This window comes from Myotis daubentonii, chromosome 3, assembly GCF_963259705.1.
Source record: "Myotis daubentonii chromosome 3, mMyoDau2.1, whole genome shotgun sequence".
In the NCBI taxonomy this organism is placed as follows: Eukaryota; Metazoa; Chordata; class Mammalia; order Chiroptera; family Vespertilionidae; genus Myotis; species Myotis daubentonii.
In genome coordinates, this window is record NC_081842.1 from 149542871 (window position 1) to 149565248 (window position 22378).

Genomic DNA, 22378 nt, shown 5'->3' on the forward strand with positions numbered 1-22378 from the left:
TCTAGCATGTTGAGGAGAACTGAGGTGAAAGTTGGAGGCCAAAAAGCTGTGGCCAGTTACTCGTGCGTAACCCCAGAAATGCCCCGTTTAGGAAAACCATGCCTGCCTCTCCAAGGAGGAAACTTTGGGTTCTAGAGGTTGACCAAAATTTGCTCAGAGTATACGAAAAGATTCAAGTCAGAATGTTGATTATAGTTTGTTCTTTCTGTAAAGAAATCTGTATTGTTAAAATTCTTTTTTGCAGTAATAGCTAGGATTCCTTTCTTACAATCTGACCCTTAAACCCAAAGTAAATATTGTTGTGGCCACTCTTTTCCTTTCAGCGTGCCAACTCGATTGCAGGGTTCCGTAGAGACCAAACTCTCTTAGTTCTACTCCAAACTTACTAGGGATTTTGGAACAAAGAAGTTAGAGGGTAAAAACCCTCCAACTTCAGTGCTGCAGCTTGTGCTTGTCATTGTTTATGCACAGGAATCACGGAGGAGCTTTACCCCCGGGACATAAGCAACAACTTTTTCTGCTTAGCTCCGTGAGAGGGCCCCCATTTGGGGTGGGGGAAGAGAATTAGATCATAACATAAGTCCATTAAGAAATTTAAAACAATGCCATCCATCACACAGGCCTTGCTAAATTCTTACATGGGAGGTCTCCTTGGGGGAGAATCATTATTTAAAACCTCTTAGGGATTTCTAAGTGACAAAATTGAGCCATGGATAGTTAATTAGATGGAACTGTTCCCAGAAGTGTGTATATTTCTCACATGATGCACACTGTGGAGACCTTTAAATGCCTTTGGACTTAGTTCAGCAAATCAAACCACTACTTCTTGAAAGTTGGAGAATGTTGTGGTTAACTACCCCTGTTTCATAGGGTTCTGGGGAGTTTAAAATGAAAAAATATAAGTAAAAGCTTGTTGTCAAGTGTAACACACTATAGAGATGTACAAATATAAAGTGTCATCGTCATTATTTTATTGCTGCCAATGAGGCTGATAGAACCAAACTCCCAGGAAAGAGTGTCTTGTGGGCATGTTGTTGGTGGTGGGTGTTCTGCATACTGAATTAGATTTTCTTAAAATCACACAATTATTTTAATTTTCTTAGTAATTTTATTTAAGTATAACTCATTCCAGTGCCACCATATTGCACAGCTCCAGGAGGCACCGTTCAGTGGTAGCATCCCTCCCCCTCGGCTGGAGCACTGTACCCTGTGCTGCGAGGATGTGGTCAGCCCAGCTGAGGTGGCTACTCCTGAGATTTTACAATCCTGTCTGGCTTCTTTATTTTTGTAAACAGCAGCTCAAACGTTGATTGTTTTCGGTCAATTTTTCATAAGTTCTTTGCACTTCACCGTGGAGTCCAACACAGTGTGTATTCCTTCTTCATTGAATGAAAATAGAGATGAAAAGAGAGGCACTCAACACTTACCACTTTTAAATTCTAAAGAGACGGGGCAGCATCTGTGCCAGGACTCAGTCCCCTTTCCTATAAAGGACCAGGTAGTGAGTCTTTTCAGTGTGTGGCTCATACAGTCCCTGCCTCAACTACTCAGAGCTGCTGTTACCTCATGAAAGCAGCCACAGCCCAGATGTACATGAATGAGCATGGCTGTGATCAAATAAAACTTTACGTAGGGAATACATTTGCATTTTATATAATTTCTACATGTCATGAAATATTATTCTTTTGTCCCTCAGTCTGGCCTGCACCCTCTCCAATCTGGGACCCCTCGGGGGATGTCTGACTGCTGGTTTAGGCCCTCCCCTGACGGCCTCATGGCCCCCAACTGCCCTCCCTGGCCGGTCTCCTGGTCTAATTAGCATATTACCCTTTTATTAGTATAGATAAATGAGGAGCCCAGCATACTAGTAGGTGAAGGACTCCATTAGGAAGGGAGGCTGGAGAGAGGTGGGAAGAGGAGGGAGGCAGAACTTCATGTGCTGCGCTAAGAGTTTGAATATTTTCCCTATAAATGAAGGGGAGTCATTGAGCCATTTAATCAGGGCAATTGCATAACCACCTCTGGGCTCTGGAAAATTCATTCTGGGAGGCACACGTGGAGTAGGAAATATGGAGTAGGAGTGGGGCAGTGGTGGAGACAAGGAGAGCAGTTAGGGAAGCTCTGTAATAGTGCAGCCCGGCCTGTGTGGCTCAGATGTTGAGCATCGGCCTGGGAACCAAGAGGGCACTGGTTTGATTCCTGGTCATGGCACATGCCTGGTTGCAGGCTCGAACCCCAGTAACGAGCATGCCAGAGGCAGCCCATTGATGGTTCTTTCTCATCACTGGTGTGTCTGTTCTCTCCCTCTCCCTTCCTTTCTCTCTAAAAGTCAATAAGAACACATTTTTAAAAAATAGTGCAAATGTGTGATGAAGAGGACCTCAACTACAATAGCATTAAGCTTTAAAGTAAAGATACTTTTCTAGAATTTGCGTACATTAAATTAGGAATAATATTATAACACACTGGAGAAATATGGTATTTAAAGGTATTGAATCCTTTCCTAACTAACTATAAAGATGTACACACACACACAAATTGTCAGACTCAAATTCCTTACATTTAGGTATTTGCCTTCAAGTTTTTTTCAAACCAGAAAGCCTGTGCCATTGATGGTTAGAGTTTACCACTTAAAATTTCTGAGTAATTCATGTTATAATTCTGGTATCTAAGAGGACAGTTGACAGAACTTTCACAAAGTATTAACAAATAGAAAAGTGTCAGAGTCTGTGGAGTTTTTGATGACCTTTTGCTTAAAACTTGATTTCTCTGGGTGATGCATCGTGATTTATGTTTTTGTTTCAGGAACAAGTCCAAACATTAAGGAACCGAATCCAATTTCTCCACGTAAGTCTTTATGCAACTATTTCGAAATAAAGCCTCCTGGGCTTTTATAAGAATGAGTTGGTTATGGAGCATATGCCAAACTTTGAGTTTTGATAAGGAGACTTATGCTCTTACTTTCCCTCCCCTCTTTTTTTCTCATACTTATTTTCCCCTCCCCTCTGTCCTTACTTCATTCTCCTTTCTTTTTCCCTCTGTACCTTCACCACCTTTAAATGTGAATTTGTTGACCCGTTGGTGTGTATAACCTTAATAGAAAGGTAGTAACTTTCTTAGCTTTAGAGAGAGAAGTTTGTTATCTACATACGTACATCAGTTGAGAACTGAAAGCATTAGTGTACAGCTATGGGAGTGGTTGCTTTACTGTTTACCACTGTCAACAGCATTCACTTGTTAAGCTAAGGGAACTAGTTGTACCTTCAAGACAATCTGTAGTCCAAAGGGCCTTGGGGGAAGACGGCTTATAAGGAGAGAGAGAGAGAGAAGAGAGAGAGAGAGAGAGAGAGAGAGAGAGAGAGAGAGAGAGAGAGGAACTACTACGAAACGATGCGTTGGAAATTATCTGGGCCAGTTTCATCACTTTATATGGAAGAAAACTCTGACCCAGAAACAATGAAGTAACTTGCCCATGGTTGTAATTAACATTGAGGTTGTAATGAAAAGCCCAGAGGACTAGGACCTGGCTTTCTGCCTGTACACCCAGAGCTCTTCTAGATGATGTTGCTTCCTTCCTTAACACTGTCCAGGTTAGTCTCCGTGGCTGACTCCCTCGCATACAGCCTGGAGAATCCCTTTATGCAAAGCACTTTACAAACATTCTATTAAATGAGTGCGTTACCTTCACGCCATCATGGAACAGTACCATTAACCCAGAAGGAGACACACATGGACACATGCTCTCATACTTACCTGGTCAGATTTTCATAAATGACATCTCCATCTCTAGAATTTTAGAATGTTTTCACTAAAAACTTTAACCCTGCCCCACTTTGTGATCTGTAGGTGTAAAAAGGCAAGTCATCTTTTAACATCCGTTCTGTGAATTAGATTAAATTAAATGAGGCAGATGGCTAGGTTCATCTTAACCTCCAGAGCGTTCTGCCCTTTTCTTCCTCCTTCGGGGATCCCCAGCCCTTTCACAAGCGCTTTCTGTTCACCTGCTGCAGGCAGGAGGGCTAGCCCCAATTTCTCAGAAGTTAAATGAACATCAGTGGGTATTGGCTAGACAACTGGGGACTGGAACTTGGGAGTTTGCATCTTCCAGAATCTTCTCCACCATGACATATTTTTCCTGCACCTTTTCTGGGCCTGCTCAAGGGTCACATTTTTTCTATAACTGGATCTTTTACACTAAAGTGAGTTGAAAGGCAAAGAGATTTAATTTACATAGAGGTCACCTGGAGTCACTTCTGACTGGAGAGGAACCTAGACACAGTACTGAACTAACGGGGAGAGCCTATCGCTTAAATTGATATTATAAAAACAGAGACCTTAGAAATCTTTATTCTGCCGAAAACCCCTCTCCCTTGGAAACTGATTTTAACTTTTCTTAAGGGATTCAAAGCAGGTAGTTCTCTTAAATTAAAGGAAATGTTCTATTTCTGTGGCCTGGAATTGATTTCAAATATAAAAATCTTTGCCAAACAGAGAAACAATTGGTTCTATTTATATGTTTTGCTGACCATAAAACTGACATCATTCCCCACTGAGAAGTATTTCCGTTCCCCTCATAGAAAGATCACGGTTGGAAACGTGTTAAAAAGTAGGTTATTTTAAATGACACAATGTGTAGTTGTTAAGATTGAGGATTTAATATGAGGTTATCAGTGAAATGTTATAATCCACAGGAACAGTTTATCCTCATTTTGTTTTCTCCTTTTCACTCCTTTCTTCCTGTTATCTTTCCTACTTTTAAATGTGCATAAAATATGTTTGTCAAGTATTTGAAGTGTGTTTTCTGTGTAGTGTCTCATTGCTGGAAGTGTTCAGTGAGTAAAAAGCAGTTAATCAGATTTTTATAATGGAAGTTCACCTTATTTTCCAAAGCATCTTAATCTCTGAATTTTCAAGCCTCTTTACCATTCAAATAGACAATGAACCAGAGACTTAAGGTTTTACAGAGTTTACAAATCTGATCTTTTTAGTAAGTTTGTTGCTCAAAACAATTGCAAACTGAGGAATCTTGGAAGTCTGATCATTTGATTTTTCTTTAAAGAAAAAAATTGCAAGTTATAAATACAGTATGTTTTGTTGGAATCCTCTCAGATTGCATTAGTTGGGGCTTAGCCTTTCGGATGGTGCTTGTGAAACAGATATAAAATTGCAACGTCTGATGCAGATTAACATAAAGTATTTCTCTTCCTCAGCAGTTTTCCATGGCCTGGACACCGTAACCGTGATGGGCATTGCGTTTGCAGCATTTGTGATTGGAGCGCTCCTAACGGGGGCTCTGTGGTACATCTATTCCCACACAGGTCAGTGTGACTGTTGAATAGTAGTTGGTGCACGTCCCGTGTGCCTGCTGACTCCCAGGGTTCCGTTGCATGGATGGATGGATGAGATAATGAGTGAAAGAGAGAGAAAGTTCATTCCCCCTAGTCTCACATTTACACATTTGGCTTAAATTGGGTTTTGCAAAAATATAACTTGCTTTAAACAGTTTTAGGAAAAGGGTTGTTTAAACTACTTACGTTAATTGCAATTGAGATGTTGGTGAAGTTTAGCTTCTAATAAAGCTACTTTGTGGCTTGTGTTTAATTAAAGGAAGGTAATATAGACAAACTGGAAATATAAACTATTCCCCTGATGCTAAAGACTTCAGAATAGAAATAGAAATGGGCAGGAAGTGAAAAGGGAAGCCAAGATTTTATTACCACATCTGCCTAGGTACTGAGCCCACCAGAGTCCCTAACTAATGGTTTAAACCAACATTTCTTGACCTATCCTCTTTGATAAACATAAAATTCTCATTTCTTTCTAGAAAGTTATTTAATTTTTTAAAATATATATTCATGAATTGTAAACAAATACAAATGGTGAAAAAACGCTCTTTGTTTTCAAGTTATGCTCCTCTACCCCCCAAAATTCCTTTTTCTTCAATATGTTTTTATTGATTGTAGAGAGAAGGAAGGGGGAGGGAGAAACAATGTGAGAGAGAAATACCCTCAATAATAAAGATAAATACATTTTAAAAAACAATGAGAAGACAACCCACAGAATAAGAGAAATATTTGCAAATCATATATCTGATAAAGGGTTAATATCAAGAATATATAAGCAATTCCCACAATTCAACAAGAAGATAAACAACCTAGTTAAAAAATGGACAAAGGACTTGAATAAACATTTCTCCAAAGAAAATGTATAAATGGCCAATAAGCACATTAAAAGATGTTCAGCATCACTAATCATTAAGGAAATGCAAATCAAAACCATGAGATACCTACTTCGTATGCATTAAGATGGCTGTTATAAAAAAGAAACAGAAAATAGCATGTTGACAGGAATGTGGAGAAATGGAAACCCTTTGTGTATGGCAGATGGGAAGGTAGAATGGTGCAGCCACCACAGAAAACAATTTGACAGTTACTCAAAAGTTAAATGTAGTAATACCATATGATCCAGCAATTCCACTTCTAAGTATATGCCCAAAAGAACTAAGAACAGGGACTCAAACAGGTTCTTGCACACCCGTGTTCATAGCAGCAGCATTCACAATAATCACAAGATGTAAATAGCCCAACCCAAATGTCCATCAGCAGGTGAATGTATCAACAAAATGCAGTAAATATATGCAATAAAATATTACTCAGCCTTTAAAAGGAATGAAATGCTAAACATGCTATAACAAAGATAACCTTGAGAACATACACTAAGTGAAATAAACCAGACACAAAAAGACAGATATTGGATGATATTATTTATGAAATACCTGGAGTAGTCAAATGTGTGAAGACAGAAAATAGAATCGAGGTTACCAGGGGCGGAGGGGAGAGGTGATGAGTATTGTTTAAAGGGTACAGCGTTTCTGTTTGAGATGATGAAAATGTTCAATAGTTAAATAATGGTGATGGTTGCTCAACATTGGGAATGTTGTTAATGTCACTGTATTATATGCATAAAAATGGTTTAAGTGGTCAAAAAATACGTTAAGTAAAATTAAAAATCTGTAAATTGCCATTTTGGTGAGATTTTCCCCCAGGCCTATGAGTTGATTGCGACTTTGTACCAATTAATGTCTCGATCTTTTGATATCCTAACTGTAATTATTTCACGAGCTCACTCCTTCAGTTAGAGACGTTTTCTGTCACTTGTTATTGATTTCAAAAGGGTTCCTCCCTGTTTTCCCAGCTAAAAGACTTCCCTTTTGCATGGGGAAACTCTATAGGAGGGATAGGTTAGCTGTTATCATTTATCTTTACTTTGAACGTGCCTTTATGTCCCCTGAACAGGGCGCACTCAGAGTTTGATGAGAATAAGAGGAGAAAGAGAAGGACAAGGTGGGGGCGGGCTGGAGAACCTGTAGGTGTGGGCTGTCATCGGAAATTGGACTTGAAGCTCTACTTTGTTCAACTGCTGGGCTTATCCCCTGACCCAGGCGCAGGGATTGTATTTCCCTTCAGTAAACATGGAGGCGAGCCCTACTCCACAGGGTTAGCGGAGGTGAGAGTGCTTCAAGAAGAAACGCGTGTGAAAGCTTTCTGAAACCCAAAGTCCTACAAAAAATATAAGCTATCTAAGGTTGCTTGTAGGTGTAGGCAGGAAAAAAATGTAAGGGTGGAGGAACCCCATGCTTCACAGAGCATAATAAAATGCCGGGGTCTTGAATTAGGTGTGCCCGTTCCATCCCCAGGGGCTTCTATCCAGCAGTCCTCGGAGGCACAGAGCGTGCGTTCTTAAAGCACATGCCCAGCTCTGCCTGAGTCAGGTTAACGGCTTTTCATTAGGAACAGGTCTGGAGGCTTCGAATGTTCTTAGAGGGCTGAAGTTTCTCCCAGCTCCCCCCTCTGGTCCAGGTGAAGGGAGAAACAGCCAGAGTTAGGCTACCATGCGACTAAGTAAGAGGCAAGAGACTAAGTCCAGGGATCAGAAAAATGCAGCTGGGACAGAAGGGAGGACCCTGGTGTGACCGCAAAGAAGGCAGGATGTGCTCTCCACCCAAGTGCTCGGGTAAGTTAAAGGGAGACACCCACCCAAAACGCAGGTGCAGGTGCAGACAGGTGGGCCGTCCTGCAGGAATACAGACAGAAAGTGGTAGGCAGGGCATGTGGGGAAATTTCAATTCCTGCCTTGGAACAATTCTCCCTTCCCCACAACCTACAGCAACCTCGAATCCACCCCCCTGCAGTCTTGGCTGCAAAAATACGGTCTCTTAGAGCTTGGAGAGTGAGGTGAGTCAATGTGTGAGAGTGACCCGCTTCTCTAACCCAAGGCAGTCTGGTTCGCTCTTCTTACAGGAGTGAGTTTGTGAAAAAAATTACAGTTAAGATATCAAGAGATTAAGATATTACTTGGCACAAAATTGCAACCAACACAAAGACCTTGAGGAAAATGTCTGTCTTCTTTCCCAGCATCGAGTAATATTAAATCTAAATCGCCCCCAGGCACACGGTTTTCAATCCAATGCTTACAGATCTCCCAAGGAAGAAATTCTATACATTCCCCCTAGAACTCACCGGTCCTCATTATCAGCAAGTTCTTTACTCTGTGACCTAAATCCCTGTCCCTGACATTTAAACTCATTTCCTTGTGTTCTGCCCTCAGGGAGATAAAGAACAGCTGTCTGTTCCTCTTTGTAATTATCCTCTATGGACAACATTTGCAAACAGTCTCCTTCGGGCTAAATAATCGAGATTCCCCTCACCTTTCTCTAAAATTCTTCCATCTGTGGTGTCCCCATAGCGCCTCTCCATGTCATTCCGATCTTTCTTAAATCAGGTTTCCTCCCCAGGACCCACCGTGCTGAAAGACTTAGAGATAAGAGCCCGGTTGTAAAGTTAGACCGCCAAAAAGAGGTGGCAGGAAATCAGATCCGGACAATTCCGTGCCGAGCTAAAGAAGTAAAACAGATTATCCCTTAAAATATATATATTCTGAAAGCTTCTCTGGCAATATGTAGGCTCAGCCACAGAGCTGGGTATAATTAAACTATGTCCTAACACACCCTCCTTCTGTGAACCCCATGCACCAAATGCCTCATTCCTCTACTCACTCTCCCTCTTCCCCAAGTCTCTCTTCCTCGATGTGGTTTGAGATTTTAGGAGCAAAACAGGAAGACCGAAGACATTCCTGATGGCCCAGTTTGGTATTTATGAGCAAGAAGCTTTCCTTAAACTCCTTCCATTGATTCAGTTGGCCTCCTGCTTACCCCCCAGGGCCCTCCCTGCCCATCTTCTCCAGAACTAGGCTGATTGTATTTGTCACGCAAGGGATATTTCAGAGAAAGTCAGTGCTCCAAGAAGTCAGAGGTCACTGTGATAGAGAGCAGAGAATCCATCTCAGAAAACCCAGGGTTTTTTTCATTTGTTAAGCAGAAACATCTGCACATTAACCCCCTCTTCTCATGGTGACTTTTTCTGTAGTACCACTACCATCTGACAGTGAAAAAACGTTTTCATAATTGCTCAAAACGTACAAAAGTTTTTGGCAACTTGGTTATATTGAGAAATGCCATGTCTTACATGTAAAAATAGCCACAGAGGTAGGAGGGATAGTCTAAAGATGGTACTTTCGCCCTAGCTGGTTTGGCTCACTGGATAGAGCGTTGGCCTGGGGACTGAAGGGACCCAGGTTCGATTCCGGTCAGGGGCATGTACCTTGGTTGCAGGCACATCCCCAGTAGGAGTTGTGCAAGAGGCAGCTGATCGATGCTTCTCTCTCATCGATGTTTCTAACTCTCTATCCCTCTCCCTTCCTCTCTGTAAAAAATCAATAAAAAATATATTTAATAAAAAAACAAACAAACAAAAAAAACCCAACAATCAGCCCCCAAACGATGGGAGTTATTGTAAATAAATAAATAAATAAATAAATAAAAAGATGGTACTTTCAACGTTTCCAAGCAGATTCGCAGAGACTCTCCTTGGCACATCGTTGGCTCAAGTCCACAGATTGCTAGGTTAAGTTGACTTAGCCACCTTAATACAATGCATCCTGCCATCTTCAGCATAAGGGGTTTCTTTGTTTTGTGTTGCGTGGGTTTCATTTGGGACAGTGTTTTGCATCAACAGCACTCGAGTGTCCAAAACTCGGGGAGTTGAAAGACCTTTGTAATGGGCCCTGATTAAAATAAACTGACATGGCAACAAATTCTATTTGGCAAATAGACATCAGAAAGCAAATATTCAGACTTCCTGGGCAGGGAGTCGTGCTGGCACTTTTCCTGAGTGTGAATAATCAGGCACATGTCAAAGTCAGGATGGGGCAGACTTGCTGGTTGTCCAGAGAGGAGCCCGGGCCTCCTTGCTTGCGCTGCTCTCAGGCTGCACACATGCAGCCCAGGTGAGCCATAAGCGGCTGGGGTGTTGGCTTACCTCCTGCTTTCCTGGCACAGCCTTTGTTTAAAGGGGGAAAATACACACTTACAATGTGCTTCACACACAGCCACGTCGGTCCTTCTAATTAATAACATGAGGAGGCAGCTGGGTGTGGATGCACATGCGGATTGTGAGGGGCTGGATTTTTAAGTATATCGAGAGTGTTTGGGTCTCTGGAGGTTTTTGTTATTTTGGGTTTGTGGGGGGGGGTGAGGGGGTGTGGGGGGGGGAGGGGGGGCGGACATCAGAATAACTAAGAGATTTGATTTCTTTTTAGAAATAAAGCTCCCACTGTGGGGAAAGGCAGTTTGTGGCAGAAAGTCACTGTCATGGAAGCAGACTTCCCCGCCTTTAATCACATACACACAGGACGGGTAGAGGGCAGTGCTGGGGAGGGTCCGAAATACACATTGCCAAAAAAAAAAAAGAGAGAGGAAAAATAGTGTTTCTCCGCTTCTGCCGAATATTGACCTCCTAGTTCCTCTCCATCCCACCAATCCCAGAAGAAAAGATAATGGGAGGAAATACAGCAAGGGCCAAGTATGCGACAAGCATGTAAATGCCCCGAGGTTGATGTGAAAATGTGTGTTGTCGCTGCGGTTCCTGAAATGGGGGTGGGGGTGGGGAAGCTGTAACCGGACCCAGGGGCATGAGCCAGGTCTACCTTTTGCAAAACTGTTTTTTTTGTGTGTGTGTGTTTTTGGCAGAGGCTTTGGAGGGGCCCCTGGAAGGGAACGGACTCAGCTCCTGAGCCCGGAGGGCAGAGCCTTTGCGCGTGTGTTTTCAGCTGATAGCTGCGTGTTTTCAGCGGGACAGGAAGGAGGACAGGAAAGAGGAGGCTCGTTCATAAACAGACCTTGGGGGGTGGGGGGGTCGGGGGAGACTGCCGACCACTCCTTCATGAAGCGTGCGCCCTGACTTTTCCAAGAAAAGGCAGTGTTTGTCATCGGAGAGCCTTGATCACTTTTCCCTACCTCGAGCCATTTCTGAGGGCTGCCCTGAGGCCCGTTGCACGGAGGAAAACACTTAACTCTCAGGCTTCTGCGGCGCTAAATGCAAACCATGTGTGTGACCCGGGCTTCCTCCCGCTCCAGAGCACTGCACACTTGGCACGGGGATGGGCTTAGCGCAAAGGCAGTGGGCACGTGAGGCAAAGTGGGATGTTGACTGTGTTAGGAGATACTCGCCCTGCGCCCCACATGAGCCTAAGAGGGAGGGGGTGTTCCCTGGCAACCACAGTCCCCATGTGTGGACAGCTTCCCCAAAAGGTTTTTCTGAGAGTAGGCGCCGCCTCCTCCGATTGTAGGGTGTGTGCTTGGGGTGCATGGCTCTCTCTGCTGTGACGAGGGCGAAAGCGAGGCTTCACCCACCCACGTTTTGAATGCATCGACAAAAAGGTCTCCAAACTGCCAATGGTCTCGTGTTACAGTTTAAGGGTCTCCCCTCCCAAGCCCTACAATGAGAGGAGACGGACAGTGTTTCTTGAATCAAGCGCTGGTCAGTTGGGTCACGTGCTACAGGTGGTGCTGGTTCCTTCCAAGGTTGTAGGCACTGGAATCCTGGGCACTCGTCCTCAACTATCAGGGGTGTTAACCACTGTAACTGCCTGTCAGTCACCCAGGAAACAGTTCTAGCTTTCCCACGAAGGAGACTTTAAAAACAACAAAACACTGCCTGGCCGGTGTTGCTAAGAGGTTGAGTGTCAAACCAGGATCCAGGAGGTCGCCGGTTCAGTTCCCAGTCAGGGCACATGCTGCCCGGGTTGCGGGCTCGATCCCCAGTGGGAGTACGCGTGCAGGAGGCAGCCAATCGATGATGTTTCTCTCTCATTGATGTTTCTCTCTATCCCTCTCCCTTCCCCTCTCTCTAAAAATCAATAAAAACGTATTTGAAAAAATAGAAACAACAAAAGATCAGCAAACAGAACAACCTTATGGTGGAAGGCCTTCTGGTCTAGTTGCTTCTGCCCGTGATGGAGATGAACACCAGATAAAATGGCAGAAAGAGAAAGGGTCTTTGGGGGAATGAACGCCCGTAACATGTGTCTTTTTTCGCCCCTTTTCTTTACCAACTACAGGGGAGACTGCGGGAAGGCAGCAGGTCCCCACCTCCCCGCCGGCCTCGGAGAACAGCAGCGCGGCCCACAGCATCGGCAGCACGCAGAGCACGCCCTGCTCCAGCAGCAGCACGGCCTAGCCCAGCCGCCACTGCCACAGGCTCGGCCGGACAGCACGGGTGGCCAGACTCCAGAAAGGCTTGATCGTGGTTCCTTTGTAAAGAGAGAGTGAATTTCACTATAAACATCACCTGTTGTATTCACCCCCCAACCCAGGGCGGCTCTCCATGTGCCCCCTGGACCTCCGTGTGAGAAAGCTAAGGTGGCGGCCTTCCCCTCCAGCGCCTCACAGGTTAGGGGGCTTACAATGTGAAACACATGCCAGTTTTTAAAATGCTGCTTTGTCCAGGTAAGAACATCTATCATATGGGGCCCTGAGCTCTACCCAGGACTCAAGGAGTTGGTAAAAGGATGACAGCCAGATAGAACCAGGGAGATGTGGCCAAAGATTCCTTTATAGCTGAACCAAGATGTAAAGCAAACGAGATGCTTCAAGACTTTCTGTTCCTCCACCCGCAGTTCGCGCCTTCTGGGTGCACACTTCTCACCTTGCTGCCACCCCGGGGAGGCCCTGTCTTGCTTAATAGACGCTGCCCTCCTGGCTGCATCCTGACACACAGCAAGGCAACATTCCTTTCTTGTGCCCTGGGCCCAAACCAACGCTGAGCACATCCTCAGCTTCCTCCCTCTTCCTGCACCAGCACACCCACTGCAAGCGTCTTAATGCAGATTTCCCATTTCTTTATAGGCCTAGAGAAATTGAAAATGGCCAAAATCTGGGACTGCAGATGTGTTCCCCTTTATGACACTGTGTTCTGATAAATTAATTATAAAATCAGGGCAAAATTTAGTTATAAAATTAAGGAGGAATTTGCTTGGTGATATTTATGCCAGTAAAAGCATGTCATCTGGCACATGCGTTTTGTAGTTGTGAAGAAGAAAAAATTCCCCTTTTAAGAATTCCTATACCTTTAGAGTTCAGTGTATTCTTAAATATATTTGGGAGAATTAGTGTTTCCACTCAAAACGTGTCAACCTTTTGAATAGACCCTTTGGTAAAAAACAAGCTCTTGGAAAATGCAAAAGCAGGGCAGAGCCTGCTGTGCGAACAGTGCCACCAGTTCTGCCAAGAAAGTGCTGGGATAGGGGACGGGCACACTCCTTTGGGTTGCTGTAGTTCTCTTGCCTTAAATATATCCCAAACTCGAACAGAATTTAAGGTGGAATAGTGGAAGAAAATAGAATAATATCATGCCACTTTGCAATTAAAGTAAGCTCAACTGATACCTCTATGTTAAAAAAGAAGCCAGAGGAAAAATTTCCATGCCAAATCATTTACTACTGAGGATAGTTTCATTACAAATAAATATTATTCTTTTTCCAGATTGCCTCTCCCCTCCCCAAACAACTCAACATTCTACAAATAGAACAGGCTAGATTCTACCCCAAAATATTCATAAGCAAATCTTACTGCCCTTAAGTAAGGAAGTTGTGCTTGGTTCTCCGTGAATGAAACATTCAGTAGGAAATGTTGATGATACCCAAGACCTAAGGGCAATGTCTGCAAGGCAAACAAGAAGGTTACTCAATTCTAGAGTAATCTTCTGACTTATTTGAGAGGCATAGACATTCAATCTGGACAATTTTAACCAAAAAGGATGACTTGAAGGCTAAGATTTCTGGGTTGTCTATAATTTTGCATATTTCCACATACAAATGAAGATATGAGATTAGATAATTTTTTCCCCTCTAGTTAACATTTCTTAACATAAAGGTATCAGAGTGCAGGACTAGATTATGCTACCTGTGTTTGAAAATAATGCGCTTTGCCTAACCTTCAGCAGAATGTATTGTTTTAGCATATTCTATGTATAAAAAGGTTTAAAGATGTCTTCAAAGAAGACTAGAGTCTTTAAGTCACTTATAGCTATATTTTACTACAAAAAATTGTGTATAAAGATATATTTAAGTGTTTTAGATTTTTTAAAAAGTTACTCCATATGAAATGTTTAACTTCAGTTACTGTGAATTCTTCTGATCAGTTCTTTGCTTTTTAAAAAACCCTTTCCATTCTGTTAAAAAAGAAAATTAGTTATTAAAGAAGTATTAAAAGATCCAGTTTTTAGATGGACAGGGTTAAAACTTTTTGTAATATATTTAAATGTATATTTTTGAGAGAGATGCTACATTGCCAATGATTTTATAAGTGATTTAAAATTAATTTACAAATTTATAGATGCAAACCAAAAGATTTTAAAAGAAAGAGAAGAAAAGAGTCAACTTTTGCTTGTTTGGGTCTGATTGTCAGAAGTATTATTCAGATCAAGAAATCTGTGGTGATAAAACTTGATCCCATGTTAATTGGAGAGTGAATGTCATTAAGTAGTTCTGAAATGTTCCTTTAAAAATGAGCATTTAAAAAAAAAAAATAGTGTTTTCTCCCTAGCCTCTTGTTACAGCATTTCCAGTTGCTTCAGACTTCACAGTTTTAATACAAAATACTAGCTAAACTTTATAACACATTTTGCAAGTTTCTATAAAACTGTTGTTATATTCCAGTTAAACTCTCCTACCTGCTGCCTCTGGTTACTTCTGCAGGCTATTCCCTGAGTGCGCAGAAGCCATTTTGTTTGTTTTGTTTTGTTGGATGCTCAGGCTGTTGTTAAAATGCTCTAAACTCCAAGGCAGATTATCGTGAAACATCCTATAGCTTTTCCCCATGTGGGGTTTACCAGCTGTTGCTCTGTATTTTAAAAGTCAGAAATGCCTTCTGTCTAAGCTGTTTCTGTAGCATTTTCCAAACCACCACAACAGAAACGTTCTTTTCCTTGTCTGTAATGAGATTGTAAACCCGTTCCCTGCGTGTGTTCTGTGGTGGGCATGGTTGTGGGCCTGTGGGGGGCGCGCACTCGCATGCCAGTCTTTTTGTACTGTAACTACCTCATGGTTTGAGTGATGGTTGTACTGCTGGTTGTGTTAACAGAGCACATTTTGTTGGGTGAATTGTGTGTGTGATTTTTTTTTCCTGTTTGTTTTAGCTGGGGATTGTTCATGAAACTGACAGACGTTTTTCTGAAAAGGACTATTATCAGTTTCCAAGTACAATGCTTCTCTCTTCTGGTTTTTCCTGAATGAGCCTGATTTTGTTGCTGTTTTTCATCATCTATGAGGGTAAAAAGAGTACCCTTAAAATCCCTGTGGCCAGTTTGAACACCCCTGTTATATGTAGTCTTTCCTCCGTTCAATGTGTCGGCAATTTTGTGAACATGCTTAGATGTATAGTTTTGATAACCACCGTTTTAAGTACTTTATTTGTGCATAATAAAAAGATATATATCAATTATTAATGTATGTCTTGTTTGGTCATCATTAAATTCTACCCTCAGGCTGATAGAACCCTTTTGCACTGTGACTGTCTCCTCAATGTATCTGATACAGCTGAGATGAAGAGGGGGAGAGGGGGAGGCTGACATTACCCCAGGCTTCCGGAGCGGAGGGAAGGCGAGGCAGGCCAGAGGGAGAGCAGCAGGAGCTGTCACTCTCCCGGAAGCACATGGCAGGGGACCTAGAAGTGGGTGTCAGCGTTGGAATCCTTTCCTGGGCTTTCTGTCAATCTCCTAGAGGCAGGGAACGAGAAATAATGTGTACTTTGGATCTACTTTATCTCCTTCAAATACCCCAGTGCTCCTTGTGGTATTCCCTCTCAATATGGCACTGCCACCTTCTGGCTGCCCAAGCCAGGAGCCTGGGCATCAAACTTGACTCCTCTTTGGCTCCCACACCCCCAAATCAATAAATCCAAGTTCATCCCACCTTCAGAACACCTCCTCTCGCCTTCAGGCTAAAGCTCAATCTAAACCTGGTTGGAAGAGAATCATCTGCCCACCTCCCAGCCACTTCACTCACCTCTCTCGAGCTCGCCAGATACATTTATGTGATGAATGTAAATTGTTAGTATCAGAAGTTAAATTGTGACATTGAATATGTGTTTATATATTACACTATTACATTCCTATCTCCTGCCCTTTTCAGAATGAATAATGTAGAGAGTTAGAAATAGGAACCTGAAAAGGTATCCAGGCCAGCTGACCACCCCTCACACTCACACGGGCAGGTGCTCACACAGCAGGAACAGTGCGAGGGGCGTACACAGCGTCTCCCTGCAGTGCGGCTGGAGTTCTTGTTACAGACGGGAGTCCAGCCATTCTCCAGTACCAAGATTACACCTTGGAGCCAGCGCCTCTCGCAGAGGATAGAGGGAGAAATTGGCAGTGACACTCATTTCTTTTTCTAATCCTCACCTGAGGATATGTTTTTACTGATTAGAGATAGAAGGAGGGAGGGAGGGAGGAAGAAAAACATGATGTGAGAATTGTGAGAGAGAAACATTGATAGGTTGCCTCCTATATGTACCCCAACCAGGATCGAACCCACAACCTAGGTATGTGTCCTGACTGGGAGTCAAACCCACAACGCTTTTTGGTGTACGGGACAGCACTCCAACCAATTGAACCACCCAGCCAGGGCAGCAGTTCCACTAATTTTTTTGCCGTTAAACTCTCCTTGTGTCTATGGAGCAGAAACCTAGGCGATCTATAAAGGGGCTCCAAAGAAGCTATCGACTACATGATATTATAGTAAAATTTTGCATTGAAGTTTCTAAGATTTTGTTGTTTTGGGTTTCTTTGGTGAGAGAGTCATAGCCTTTTTGTACTTACATCCTCTAAAACAATTATTTTTATAGCACACACATTAATATGTATATATAAAATAAATGCAAACAATACAGGCATAGGTGGCAGTGAAAAAGCCCCCCTAATCCTCACAGTTAGAGATAACACTGACTTAGTGTGTGTGTTCCCAGACGTCTCCTTATCAGCATGTACATGCCACTATCATAAGATCATATAACATGTGTGACTTGCTTTCTTCACATGGCATATCTTCAACGAGGGTTCATGAGATGAGTGCTGGTCATCATTATTTTACTAGACTTTCCTTAAGTTGCCAGAGTAAAACATGGCATTGTAGGAGGCAAAATAAAACAGTTATTTGTCAATACTCTTTCCCACCCCCTTCAGTCACTGCCTGGGAAGAACTGATGTTAACAGCCTTTTTTTTTCTAACTCAAACATATCAAAACATGTATTCACAAATAGAGAAATGTTTGTTTTGTTTACTAAAACAGGATCCCAATGTACATACTCTGAAACCTGCCTTTTTCACGTAACATGGATCTTCCTCTAAATTAATAAATATAGGATAAAATCATGCTTTTTAATTGTTGTCTAATATTTCGTGCAATGAATTTAGTCAATTTTCAGGGTTTTGCCAAGGTATTCTGTTGTAGTTAATATCCTTGACTATATGCCCTTGCATTCTAGTGCTTTAAAGCAAAAATGTGACCATGTCACAAAGAAAAACGGACAAATTCATCATCACAGTAGAATATTTTAACATATTACTCTCAGAAGTTGACAAAACAAAATGATGTGGATATGGAAGATTTGAACAATGCAATTAAGCTTGAACTAATGGCCATATATGGAATCCTGCATCCCCAAATTTGAGAATTTTATACATATGGAATATTTATAAAAATTGACCACTACTAGATCATAATGAAATTCTCAGCAAACATCACAGAACTTAATCATATTGATCAAGTTCCATAACCACAATGCAACTAGTTTCAAAATCAGAAAAGGAGAATTTAAAAATACTCAATACATTTGGAAATTTTAAAACACTTCTAAATAATTTTTTCTCCTAAGTATTCATAATAGAAATTTAAAAATATATAGGCTTAAGAATTCTAAATCCAAACATGTAACAAACAAAACAATAATTTATGAGAAATTTATAGTTGTAAAATGTTTATACCAGGGGAAAAGAGGTTGAAAATGAAAGTGTATCTAATATAAAAAATTATGAAAAAATACCAACAACTATTTATTACTTAAAAAGCCTACTAGAGATAGACAAAAATTAAGTAAAAAATAAACAAACAAAAACCGCACGCATGCCTTAGGAATGAAAAGAGGACAAAACACATGCTACAGAGGTAACAAGCAAGGGGTCACCATGAACAACTTTATTCCAATTAATTTGAAAACAGACTATGTGGGCGATGTGCCAGTCAGGGTCCTGGTGGGTGAACGGAAACCACACTAGGTACTTCAGCACAACAGTAATACAGGGAATTGGTTAAGCAGGTGTTGGATAGTTGGAAAGTGAAAAGGACACTGAGGCAACAGAGCTGGTAAATGTCGGCTGGGGCGTGCAGGGACTTAGAGTTGGGAGTGGTTTGCTGAGTCCCAGCACCAGGACCACCAGGAAGATGGAAAAGGGAACTGAGAGACAGCACCTTAGTAAATGACACGATCTCATGGAATAAATAATTTGCCAGAAGCAATTCAAGAAGCAACAGAAAATCAAAAGTACATTTAACCATTAAGAAAATCACTGGTTTAAAATTTACAACACAACAGAAAACAGTTAAGAAATGAGAAAAAACATTGTCAAATGTTTTACAGGTAAATTCTACCAAGTAGTCAATAACAAGGTCATGGTGATTCTTTTATTTTGGGGATGGCAGGTCAAAGGAAATGAGTTTTTAAATATTAGTCTCTATTACCACATCACTTTCTCTAAACGTTGTAGCAGATCACACTGCCACAGCCCTCCCCAGTCCGCATTGGGCTGTTGAATCAGAACTTGGGCCCTGGGCATCAGATTGCCTGAGTTTGAAACTTGGTTCCACCATTTGCTAGCTGAGCTATTTCCTTAAATTAAAAAAAAAAAAATCTGCTTCTTGGCTTTGCCTGGGTTGCTAGGTTAGTTAGAGTGTCGTCCTGATATGCCAAGGTTGAGGGTTTGATACAAGAACCTACCAATGAATGAACAAATAAGTGGAACAACAAATATCTCTCTCCCCCTTTCTCTCTCTCTCTCTCTCTCTCTCTAATCAATAAACAAAAATTTTAAAATCTCCTTCTTAGAATTGTCATGAATATTAAATGAGGTAATCTACATAAAGTATATAGGATACACTAATCACTTCATAAACATATACTATTATTACCAACACTACATGTTTTAAATTTTGCCAACCTGATGCTTGAAATATTGTATCATTATATCAATTTGTTATCCTTATTGCCAGTGATTTTTAAACTATTATTATACTAGAGGCCCGGTGCACAAAATTTGTGCACTGGGGGTGTTGTCCCTCAGCCCAGCCTGCAGCCTCTTCAATCTGGGACCCCTTGGGGGATGTCTGACTGCCAGTTTAGGCCACAGGGATCAGGCCTAAAACAGCAGTCAGACATCCCTCTCACAATCTGGGACTGCTGACTCTTAACCACTCGCCTGCCTGCCTGCCTGATTGCCCCTAACTGCTTCTGCCTGCCTGCCTGATTAACCCCTAACCACTCCCCTGCCAGCCTGATTGATGCCTAACTGCTCCCCTGCTGGCCCGATTGCCCCCAACTGCCCTCCCCTGCTGCCTGATCACCCCCAACTGCCCTTGCCTGCCAGCCCAGTCGCCCTTAACTACCCTCCCCTGCAAGCCTGGTCACCCCCAACTGCCCTCCCCTGCAGTCCTGATCACCCCCAACTGCCCTCCCCTGCTGGCCTAATCACCCACAACTGCCCTCCCCTGCCAGCCATCTTGTGGCTGTGGGCGCCACCATCTTTGAGGGTGGGGCAGTCAATTTGCATAGTCCCTCCTTATTGGCTGTGGGCACCACCATCTTTGCGACAGTGTGAGGGTCAATTAGCATATTCCCTCTTTATTAGATAGGATGGTCATTGGTCTTTTTCAGGATTTTCTGTAATTTCCATTTACTTTGCCCATTTTTTTATTGAGAATATTTTTCTTAATAATTTCCATATTAGTGATATGAAATGTCATATGTAATGTATGTTAAATATTTTTCTAATCCATGATGGTCTTTGTTGTTGTTGTTTTTAATCCTCACTGGAGGATATTTTTCTACTGATTTTTTTTTTTTTTTTTTTTTTTTTTAGAGAGAGTGGAAGGGAGAAACATCAAATGTGAGAGAGAGACACATTGATCCTCTGCCTCCTTCACTCACCCTGACCCAGGGCCGGGGATTGAACCTGCAACCAAGGTACTTGCCCTTGACCAGAATCGAACCCACAATCTTTCAGTCCGCAGGCTGATGCTCTATCCACGGAGCCAAACTGGCTAGGGCATGATGGTCTTTTAATTCATTCTGTTTATAATGGATATTGCCAAGATAAAGTGTTTAATTCTATGTAGTTGAATATGTTTATCTTTTCCTCTTGGCTTCTGGGTTTCCTATCTTGCTTAGGGTCTCTTTAGATATATACTAATACTTTTATTAATTTACTTTTAAAATGTAGATCTTTATTTCATATTTTTAGGATAGTTTGAGGGTAGGTGTCTATTATTGTGGGGTTTTTTTTCCAGATGATTATTCAATTCTACCAGAAGCATTTATTTAAAAGTTCATCTATTTCCCATTGAAATAAAATTTTGAAAAAGAATGGTGAGAGTCATTTGGCTTTAGCATATATTAAAATTTAGTATAAAAGTTGATAGTAAAAATAGTAAGGTAGTAGCATAGGAAGATTTAAATAGATAACTCAAACAGATGGATAGAGAAACCAGAAATAGATATAATTCATTAGGATCTTAACATATGACAAAACAAAAAACAGTTAAGAAACTAGAAAAAACATTGTTAAATGTTTTACAGGTAAATTGTACCAAGTAGTCAACAACAAGGTCATGGTGATTCTTTTATTTTGGGGATGGAAGGTCAAAGGAAATGGGTAGCTATAGGAACTGCTGCAGTTATCCTTTGGGGTGGTAGGTCCTAGTCATAATTTTCATTAGATTCTTAAAGGATTCTATGATATATGCTGTCTAATTTCCAATGTAAAAAAAAAATCAGAGCTTTCATGGTTCAACATGGCTGGGCTGTGTGGGTGATGTTGTCACCTCAATGGACCTGGAGGGTAGAGCATCGAGCTAAAGAGATTATTCTCCGGCCTTGGAGTTGGTCTGGTGAGGTTCTGGACATGCTGGGAGCACATCACCCCTTCCTTCTTTCCTATTTCTCCCTTTTGAAATGGGAATTGTGATGGAGTGAAATAATTTTCTTTCTACCCTTCTGAGTTCTTGGCTGAGAGATCCCCTGTAATAAAAGACATATTAACAAGAGGAAAAACGAACAAGTTTATTAACATGTATACCTCATGCATACATGGTAGAAACCCAGGGAAAAATGAATAACTCAAGGAGGTGGCTTTAGAATTCAGGATTAAATGCAATCTTAATTGGGGCAGGGGCAGGGAATGTAGGCCTTTTAGGGGAGAGTAAATGGTTTTTAGGAAAGATGAACAGGCCCTTAGAAGAATAAATGGGGGGTATGATAGTTTGTGACAAAGCTTGGGTGTGGTGTCTATGTCTAGTCTTCTATCCTGTAATGAGTCAATCCTCCTTGGTTGCTAAAACTCCCAGGGGGAGGATTTATGACCATTAAGTTCCTGTTGGAGGATCTGTCTTTAGGCAGATAAGGAGAGTTCAGAGAAAGCCTCTTCCTGAATTTGCTGTTTTTCAAGTGCCTACAGCTTAAAATAATCAATACAACAAAGCAGCATGTTTTGGGGCAGCATATCCTGAACTGCTGCAGTCATCGTTGGGGGTGGCATGTTCTGCTACCCTTCAGAATATCTACCCTCTTCCTGTCTCGCCATAGTGTTTTGGAAACATAACTTGTTTAGTTTCATAGATTCATAGGGGGAGACCAATTTTGCCTCAGGATGAATCATACCTAACTTAATTCTCACTCATATCTACTTTAGATGACATTTAAATGAGTCTTTGGGC

The 22378-nt window shown here is 41.8% G+C and overlaps 1 protein-coding gene across 2 annotated transcripts in view; it reads left to right on the forward strand.

The window, feature by feature from the left end:
- The window catches only part of TGFBR3 (transforming growth factor beta receptor 3), a 197068-nt gene extending 181226 nt beyond the window's left edge, over window positions 1-15842 (forward strand). For both annotated transcript variants that reach the window (XM_059688825.1, XM_059688826.1), the window contains 3 exons: window positions 2806-2847; window positions 5211-5318; window positions 12457-15842. In XM_059688825.1, coding sequence (XP_059544808.1) covers window positions 2806-2847; window positions 5211-5318; window positions 12457-12575 — 269 coding nt within the window. In that variant the 3' untranslated portion in view covers window positions 12576-15842. The remainder of the gene's footprint in view (window positions 1-2805; window positions 2848-5210; window positions 5319-12456) is intronic.
- The last annotated feature ends 6536 nt before the right edge of the window (window positions 15843-22378 follow it).